Source organism: Quercus lobata, chromosome 5 (assembly GCF_001633185.2).
Source record: "Quercus lobata isolate SW786 chromosome 5, ValleyOak3.0 Primary Assembly, whole genome shotgun sequence".
Classification (NCBI taxonomy): Eukaryota; Viridiplantae; Streptophyta; class Magnoliopsida; order Fagales; family Fagaceae; genus Quercus; species Quercus lobata.
The window spans coordinates 74,434,368-74,444,699 of record NC_044908.1 but is presented as its reverse complement, the minus strand read 5'-3'; the positions used below and the strand labels follow the sequence as shown (position 1 = coordinate 74,444,699).

General features: G+C 34.6%; 1 protein-coding gene across 1 annotated transcript; it reads left to right on the top strand.

Moving 5' to 3' along the window:
* Window positions 1-4,112: 4,112 nt before the first annotated feature.
* On the top strand, window positions 4,113-7,972 carry LOC115988717 (glucose-6-phosphate/phosphate translocator 2, chloroplastic-like). Its single transcript, XM_031112328.1, has 5 exons — window positions 4,113-4,908; window positions 5,411-5,636; window positions 6,191-6,413; window positions 7,152-7,365; window positions 7,634-7,972. Exons 1-5 carry the CDS (start codon window positions 4,402-4,404, stop codon window positions 7,643-7,645), a joined length of 1,182 nt encoding a protein of 393 aa, XP_030968188.1. The 5' UTR covers window positions 4,113-4,401; the 3' UTR covers window positions 7,646-7,972.
* The last annotated feature ends 2,360 nt before the right edge of the window (window positions 7,973-10,332 follow it).

Genomic DNA, 10,332 nt, shown 5'->3' with positions numbered 1-10,332 from the left:
AATATCTGGATTTGTGACTTTTGTATTCTTAATGTTTGAATAAAACTAAATGGTACCATTTAAACATGTTTCATATAAGCTTTTGAGGTCTCAGGTCATGTTGTATTTAAATATGACAAAAGATAGTATCATTTTCCACCTTAGTACAGTTAGTACTGGTGTTTTATATATAACTTGGATAGATTAGTGTGTATACTCACTTTTGTTATTTATTTCTGAATTTCATGATGAAGACTAATAGAATACTTATTTTTCATGAAGATTTTTAATATATTGGATTTTTAATAATAAATCAATAGTTGGGGTCAAGTTATTTGAACCATACATGTCTCCATTTAATTTTCTTTCTCGGTTGCTTTGTACTTCCTACCATTTAATAGTTTAAATATTTTTTCCTTGCTTTGTCTAATTTTACTTATTGTTGACTTCTTCAAAGAGTAGTACTACAAAAAATAAAAAATAAAATGAGAAAGGGAGAATTAGAGGTTGTGGGTCATAAGTCATAGCCACATCCATTAGAATTAGAATTTGGGTTATGCTTAAATAAGTTAGGCTAAAATTATTTGCAAGGACTTCCACAATTTTGGGTGGGGTGGACATATTTGATGCTATTCTCTTCTAGGCTAGATTTGTGATCAATAATAATGGTTAGGTGCTTTTTTTTTTTTTTTAATGTACTGTTGTGTATTGATGAGATTGTCCTCATTCGAGTAGTTAACCATTTGCTCTAACATCTAAATTTGGAATGATGTCCAGGGGCTATCATGGTTGTTAAAGCATCAAAGCCAATTGCAATGGCTGATGCGTATGGGTTTTTTAAGTACAAAAAGTAAAATGTTTGTGAGTTTCATTTAGTTTCCAACTTATAATATATCAATTTTGTGTTTCACTTTCATGAGGTGAAGTGTTGTTTGACTGGCCCGTCCTTATAAAGCATGCATGAAACTGTGATTTGAATAGGAAAATATGACAAAATCCTATTTGTTATTGGTGCAATTGTTGTGAGAAGTCCAAATTATCTAGATAGGTAATTTGTAGTGATGATTGTATGGTCTAGAAGTTCTATTATCTTTGTGATGATTGGGTTTTGATGCATTGCTAATTTGATTTTCCACTAAAGAATAGTAAAAAGTTCTGGATTAATCTCCCATCCTTATTTTTAATTTTTTTGGTTTGGTTAATTTGTGAAATACTTGGTTTTTTTAGTATAATAACTATTGTTTGATTTTATTAATTTTAAAGGAGATCCGGATTCTTCCTTTTGTCAAGAGATCACATTAATAGGCTTGTCACATTAATTGTTTTTTATGGGAATAGATTTTTTATGTTTATTTATTTAATGCAACTTCAATTTGTTTGATAGTTGGAGATTATTGGATTTGAATCTTGCATGTCTCCATTGGAAACACCAAGAGGTGCCAATTAGTTGAATTACAAAGTTCGTGGTGGATTTTGCCAATTTGAGTTTGACTCGATCTTAATATCTTTAATTGTAAATTTATTAATATTAAGATGTAAAAGCAGTTGTATATTTATTTGATTTATTGATTCTTTTGTAATACTTATTAAACCAAATTGACTCTCAAAAAAAAAAAAAAAAAAACTTATTAAACCAAATGTAAGAGCACATTATGATTATTATAGCACACTTCATAATATTTGTATGTATCTCATTTTTAATGATATTGTGTGTAAAATTTTGACTGTTTCATCACAAGAAATGTTCAAACTACATTTTTCATCTTATATTGCAGATGATAGCTAGCTTTCAATAGATGAAATTAGAGAAATGTTTAAACCTGAACATGTTAACATTTGATCTAAAACAATCCCGTGCAACGCACGGGTTAACGACTAGTTGTTTATAAAGCCTAGATTAACATAGAGTATATAATTCAATGTGAGATGCACCACTCACACCACATAACACTCACTCAAGTAATGCAATTCCATATTTAATCCATCTAGGACATCACATCCATAGACCCTCTTCTGTGAAAGACATCCAATTGAATGCAACAAGTACATTAGACACCACATCATCAAATGAGGCTATTGGAATTTAATCCAAAATAAAGGAACAGTTTCTTGAGTACGTAGTTTTACCAATATACTAGATCATAAATGATTGTCAAAGGGCTCTAGTCAGGATTATAAAATGCCAATAGTTTATAAATCAATTTTGCTATCCCATATTTATAATATATAAGCAAGCTAACTCCACAATGATGGGAATGGTTGTTGCTTACCACATTCAAAGTAGACTGGTATTACTTGCACAACTTGAGAGTTCACGTGCCCTATATAGCATTATCAAACACTTCCACCTAACATAAAAATGACCCTTGAGCCATGGTCCCCTTTATACTTCCTTGGATTCACAACCAAACCCATGCCTATTCAATTACAGCTTGGAACCAAATTCAAATGAATTTATCCTTCTTCTCCAATGGAGACAAAATACTGTTATTATCACCAACAACTGGGCCAATCTAATTCACATCTTGCACCAGCCGTCAAGAATTACTTTGAATTGAAAAATCTTCGTCCGTCCAAAATATAAAACATGAAGAATAATATTTGCGGTGTAAGAAACATTAGAAATCAGCATCATCGTGTGCTTAAAGAAACAACTTGGCATACGTTTAGCACTAGTTGCCAAGTGATTCACAAGCAAAAAGTCCAGGTGTGTGTGTGTGTGTCTTTCTCAATGAGATTTTTTTGCTCCCTATCAATCAATGAACGTGGTTTTTGTCGTTATATTCAGGCTTCGAAGTTGTTGCAAGGAATTTGCGGTGAAGAATTAGCAATGCTAAAGGCATGCACGTCGTGTTCGTGTGTGGTGTAACAATCTTGGTGGGCTTGAATAGAAAAAAAAAAAGAAAAAGGTTTCGGAATAAAGGCAAATCTTGATATTTAGAATTTATTGGGACTCGATCAATTATTTTTGTACTGATTTGTACATACAATGTTCGAGAATAGCATGGTGGGGTAGGACTGTAGGAAAGAGAAAAATATCAAATAGAAGTATATTTCTTCCCCCATAAGACTTGAATCGATCAATCAAGTAGGAATGACATGAAACTTGGGCACGGAAAAAGAAGATCGGGAAAATTTCGTTAAAAAATTCAATATCAAAAGTAATTGCAGCTAAATGTTGGGACAAATCAATCGAAATTTGATTCAAATTTGCATTCACCATTCAATTGGAATTAGACGAAAGTTGAAAAATTGCAAATTGGCTAAGAGAAGGGGTACAAATTTCTAAGACAGACCCATATAGTCCTTGTGGTTCTATCTTTTGGCTGGGATAAAAAATGTTGGGAGCTAGATGTGATTAGGCATTGAGTTTAATTTTGAAACTTGTTTATACATGGAAAAAGAAATTGGTAAAAAAGAAAACCACATAATTAACTCATGCGGTAAACAAACTGAAGATTTCATTACTAATCAAAATTTTTGCAAGATTAAGCAGATGTTAGGTCTTCTTCCTATCTTTTATAATTCCCCTTTAATTCTTCTGAGCATTAAACATTCTTTTCTCAACATTAAAAAGTCAACTTTTACAAAATTATCAAGGAAGAAAATGCCAACTCCATTATTAAATTTTACATGCAGCTTATGAATCTACAGACTATCATATATCTATGAGAAACATTTGATCATAAATAAAAAAATAGTTTTTGGAAAATATCCTTAAAGTAATCACTTAGGTTAAAAAAAAAAGGGAAAAAAGAAGAAGCCTTTTAAGCACTGATTAAATAAAGGTTTATAAAAACTCAAAAAGTAAGTGTCATAACTAAATTATTTACCACTTATAAAAGATTTTATAAGATCTCACTAAATAGTTTGTAAAATTATTCAATGCATGCGATGTATCATGCTCTTCATTTTGCCTCAATAATAATAACCAGTAACAATCTGTCACTTAGGATTTGTTGTAGAAATGTTGTAAAAATATTATGGACATATCATTTCTCTAGTCGGTTTATGAATCATACACAAAATTCTCATTCATGTGAAAAGGAAGTCTAAATGCTGATAATAAAAATGTCGGTTTATGTTTTTTTTGTTTTTTTCCTTTGTAAATGATAATAATACACGTCAAAAAAGGAGGGAAAAAAAGAAAAAGAAAAAAGAAGAAGAGGTAAGAAAATTCCCACCACCTCCTCAGTGAGTCCACCTATATAAACCCCTCTGCTTCCCACTTCTTCCCTAGAAAAGACCCTTTCAAAACTTTCCCTTAGATCCCAATTCCCTCCCCTTCTCTCTCAAATTCAACACCAACCTCTCTCCCCTCTCACATTTTCCCACAAACCAAACAACTCCGTTCAACTTCCTGCACTCAAACTCCAATCTAAATTTACACATTCTGTTTAGTTCTGCAGAAAACCAAACATCATGATCTCTTCAGTGAAGCTCACAGCCTCGTCCTTCACAAACCAAAAGCTTCCTCTTCCGAAGCCTCAATATTTTTTACAACCCACTTCTCAAAATGTCAAACAGAACCTTATTATTAACCATTCCTTCTCTTGTCAGAAGCCATTTTACATTTCATCCATTGAGAATTTCTCATTGCTAAAGAAAACAGAGCAGCGTGGAACAGAGTGCAAGGCCTACGAAGCTGACCAGTCTCGGCCGCTGGAGATTAATATTGATCTCCCAGACGAGCAGGCTCGGTTGGAGGCGGCTCAAAGGCTCAGAATTGGTATATATTTCGCCACCTGGTGGGCTTTGAATGTGGTTTTCAACATATACAACAAGAAGGTTTTGAATGCTTTTCCTTACCCCTGGCTCACTTCGACGCTCTCACTCGCAACTGGGTCGCTCATGATGCTGATCTCGTGGGCCACAAGGATCGCTGATGCTCCGAATACCGATTTGGAGTTCTGGAAGACTCTTTTCCCTGTAAGAAGCTTGAAATTTTTCTATCAGCTCAAGTTTTTATCTGTTTTCTTCTGTTTTGTTTTTTGGCTGAGAAAGGGAAGCCTACAAGAAAAGAACAAGAAAAAAAATCAAATGGAATTATTAAATATTTGAGAAGATTTTATAGCACCATTTTTTAGGATTATTTTGAAAACCATAATGACATTTATCAAATTTTCTGTGATTTTTTTTTCTTGGCTGCGAGTTTTCCTCTGTTTTTGTTTCCTAAGAAAATGTAACCGAGAAAAATAAACGAAAAGAAAAGAAAAAATCAAATGTAATTTTGAATATTAGAGTAGAATTAAGAACACCCTTTTGCGGTTTTTGTTTGAAAAACATAATGAGATTTTTGAAATGTTTTTACTGTGACTTTTGTTTGTTATCTTGTCTTCAAACAGAGTGTGTTGTGGTGTCGGGACTCTGTTTTTTGTATTATTTTTTGGGACTCTGTTTTTTGTATTTACTAAGTTGGTTATGTGTATAGGTTGCAGTGGCGCATACAATTGGACATGTAGCAGCGACTGTGAGCATGTCGAAAGTTGCAGTTTCTTTCACCCACATTATCAAAAGCGGTGAGCCTGCTTTCAGTGTCTTGGTTTCAAGGTTTTTGTTAGGTGAGACGTTTCCGGTGCCGGTTTATTTGTCACTCCTGCCAATTATCGGAGGATGTGCGCTTGCTGCTGTGACAGAGCTCAACTTCAATATGACTGGTGAGAAATCTTACTTAGGATCTATTTGGATAGAACTTATTTTGTTGAAACTAAAAATTGAAAACTGAAAACACTGTAGCAAAATAATTTTTAAATGTGTGAATAGTTCCGTGGGACCTATTTTTAATGAAAAAGTTGCTAAAAAGTGTAATTTGTGGGTCCGTAAACAGTGCACGGATGCACTATTTACGAGGGAAAAGTCAATATTTGCAGTTACTGTTCAATGAACAGTGCATAAATAGTAACCGCATTACTCCAAAGCGCATGGAAAAAAAAAAAAAAAAACAAAACAAAAACAAAAACGTAGCTTCACAAATACAGACACAGCTTCAGTGGAATCCAAACAGACACTTAATTACTTGTTTAAATTAAGGAAAATGTTGATGGATATTATCATGTTAGTGTAATGTTTTTGGACTATTTGTATTGTCTTGCTAGCCGAGCTCAAAATTTTGGGACTAAGGCTAGGTTGCTATTATTGCAATTGAATGTAGTAGTATGATCTTGTTAGTGGTGGTGTTTTGAGATCTAATACATGCTGCAATGTGTTTCAGGGTTTATGGGGGCTATGATATCGAATTTGGCATTTGTGTTTCGGAACATATTCTCAAAGAAAGGGATGAAGGGGAAGTCTGTTAGTGGGATGAACTACTATGCATGTCTATCTATATTGTCTCTATTGATTCTTACACCTTTTGCCATTGCCGTGGAGGGCCCTAAGATGTGGGCTGCTGGCTGGGAAAATGCCATCTCTCAGATTGGACCACATTTCATATGGTAATCTCAATTGCCTACTTCTCTCATTGAATTGTTACCATTTTACTTATCTTAGACATTGAACTTCTCAATTGTATGTTTTATTAACTTGATGTGGTTTGGTCTATTTTGGAGTAAAAACTAAATAAATGTTATCAATTCTACAAGGGTAGATTTGCTATGTAAAAATATAACTTTCTTTTAAGTATAATTTGACCTTGTTTTGGCCTTTTAGGTAAACAGAAGAGATGCAAGTCACTGTAAATATATTGTTGGTTTAGGCGATTTAAGTAATTGAAGCTCTTCAAATAGAAAGGTCTAGATTGACCGAGTAAAATCATGTACTAATTTGAATGGTGTAGGAGAAATATTTTATTTTAGATAATTTAATGTAAGAGGCATTCAAACTTCTGAAGTAAATTTTTATCTCTTCATTTCTTTTTGGTCTTGTTATTATGGCGTTTAGATAAAATACATTTTTTAAAAAAAAAAAAAATTTAAATGACATCCTATCCAATGGTAGAATATCTAATATCAAGCAAAAAACTGATTAATTAGATACGAACGAACACAATATGTAGGATCTTCTGTGTCAGCTCATAAGGGGGCATGTTTTTCCCGTCTGGTTTTGGATGATTGAAGTAGCAATTTTGGTGTGGTGGTTTTGATTATTCAGTGGTACTAATCAGTTGCTAAAATACTAACATGCTTTCATTTTTGTTGTTACTAAGAAAAATGTGTGGCTCTGAATTTTTGCAGGTGGGTTGCAGCCCAAAGTGTCTTCTATCACTTGTATAACCAAGTTTCATATATGTCTCTCGATCAGATTTCTCCCTTGACATTTAGCATAGGAAACACGATGAAGCGGATATCTGTCATAGTCTCCTCTATCCTAATATTCCACACACCTGTCCAACCCATCAATGCTCTTGGAGCTGCTATCGCAATTCTTGGCACCTTCCTCTATTCACAGGTACATTCTCAACTTGCTTGTATGTGGTCAAAAACACTGCAGAGCAGCGTTTGAACTAACTTAGGACTACTAGAGAAGTAGGCTGATCATCTTTTTTGCTTATTGAACTCTCACATGTTATCCAAGAGGATGTGAGCCTTAAGAACATTTATTTTATATAGCCAATGAACTCTAATTCAAATGGCAATTCTAGTGACCCTAGAATATGCAAGACCCCCATGGTGATTATCTGCATATCCTGACAACTTTCCATTGTACTTGTGAGCAGGCAAAGCTGTGAGGAAGTTAAGGATTTGATAATAATCATGTAGCATGTAGCATGGATGAGACAAAAGCGATGATGATAACATGGGCTGGAGCTGGAAGCATTGCTGATGACTTCTGATTAAGGTTACTGGTATTAGATCGAGATCATTGGGACCCTACAGTGTTTCTTCTTCAAAATCATAGGAATAGCATATTTGTTCAATTTACAAGGCTGGCTATAGATGGTAGTGTTCATTTCCTCTGTTCACAATTGAGAAAATTTGTTGTAGTAGATGATTTCAATATTTGAGACATGTTAATTTGAGGCAATAGTAATGATAATTATGAATTTCCACATTGATTTATTGTAGTTGCATGGGATGAATAACTGAATGTAAGATTACCAGCTGATCTATGCTAGGGATTAGGCTTTGGCCACCTTGATTAAATCCACTTTTACCTAGCTTGATTTCTCAAATATTGGTCGTAAAGGCGGATATCATTTTCCATTGATGGCAAAACTAATTTATAGGCAAAGCTTGGGCGCCATAGTCTTGGACCAAGGCAGCCCCCAATTCCAGGGACACCCTGATGGCTATTCCCCAACATGTTACATGAATATTGCTAATTAAACAATTCAATCAAAAAATTGTTTTATTTATTTATTAATTGCAATGGAATTTGTTAGTTGATTATTCAATGAATCAAAATCACTTTGAAGTCTAAAGTCCAAACTAAATAAACCCTTAATATTTTGTATCCTATATGTATTAGTGTTTGCTAGCTCGATCAACTTGCGTAATCTTTGTTATCTCACGAGGCTTTGTGATAGAAAAGAATCCAAGAGACAAGGTCTCAACAGAATGTGGGGGGTTAAAACTTAAAATACAGGTTTGAGTCGTTTCACTTGCGTCCGGTAGACCAATGCAATAGGGCAATGAAAATGACACAAACATGACATATGTTCTAAAATGGCTACGTGTTGGCCCGGTATCCCATCCAATGCACAAGAGCACTGGATGAATACGTTACCCAACGCTTTACCCAAAGAGGCTGTCCTCTTCGAATCATCCCCCTTGGAATGTTTTGTTTCCGTTTGCCATATGGCTTATTTGGAATCAACGCAACCAAGCGGTCTTTAAAGGCAAAGGAGCAAATCCGCATTTGGTCAAGAGCATCATCATGCAAGCCACAGAATATGCCTTGTGCATCAGTCGGCCTAAAGGGAACCAAGCTAGAATGATTAGACAAATCAGATGGGAGAAACCAGATACAGGTTGGGTGAAATTAAATACAGATGGGTCGGCTTCTGATCTTTTGAATGCTGCTGGTTGTGGAGGATTGATAAGGGATGAGCAAGGAAACTGGATTGGAGGTTTTTCGAGACATATTGGGAACACCAACAGCTTTATAGCTGAGGTTTAGGCGCTGCGGGATGGCCTTCAGCTCTGCCACCAGTTAAATCTTCAATCTGTCATGGTTGAATTGGATGCTAGTGCAGTAGTTGCTGCTCTCAATAACCCGGCCTTTGCTAACACTATACTTTCCCCTCTTTTTGACGATTGTAAACATCTGATAGCTCTCTTTCCTCAGTGCCATATCAGACATGTCTTTCGAGAAGCCAACTCGTGCGCGGACAAGCCATCTAGATTAGGCCTCTTTCAATCTGTAAATTTTGTTCTGCTGTCTAGTCCGCCTGTGGACTTGATCCCTCTCATTGAGGCAGATAGATGTGGGCTGTATTCGGTCAGAATAGGCACTGATGTTGCCTCTGCCCTTTAGTTTTTCTGTTTAATTGAATTCCAGTTTACCAAAAAAAAAAAAAACCCGACGCTTTACTGTATACATACATGGCGCATATATATGGCAAAGTCTTAGCCACCAAATATCTAGTGTGAAATTTGGGGCCACCAAAATATTAAATGAGTGATATTAAAAAATACTATTTTTATTGTCAATCCTTCTGTTTTCTGTTTTTTAGCAGCTATGCACATCATCTTTAGGCAATATGCTATTTTGGAATTAAATTTAGATTTCATGGCTTTAATTCAATTGTAGAAACTGTCATTTATTTTTCAACTTATTTTTATTTAGCTCAAATCATAATTTAGTTTATTCTAATATGGTTCAATGGTTTTTATTTTTATTTTTAGTCCATCATATATTGGTACCACTTCTTGGGTTCTAAAGCAAGGTTTCATAATGCATGGCTTTGCTATACATGTTCTTTGTATTGCATATTAATAAATAGTTCTCCCAATATTTTCAGAAACACTAAGGGTCCGTTTGGATACAACTTATTTTTGCTGAAAACTGAAAACACTATAGTAAAATAATTTTTAAATGTGTAAATAATGTCGTGGGACCTATTTTTAATGAAAAAGTAGCTGAAAAGTGAAGTTTGTGGGACCCGTGAATAGTGCACAGGTGCACTGTTCATAGGAGAATAGTCAAAAGTTGTGGCAAAAAAAAAAAGGAGAAAACGCGCAAGTACTAAACGCAGACGCCAATAAGTCGGATCCAAACGGGCAATAAAAAAAAGGGTGTATATCATCTCTGACTTTTTGTGTTGATATGTATTAATTTGGAACCATGTTTGCTTACAAACTTTCAAGCCAGGAACTTGGTATCCTTAGTGGTGGCTCCACCTCTAAGCTAGGGTGGTCATATATATGACCACCTTGACTAGCAAAAAAATGTTATATATTTGCCCCAAAAAAA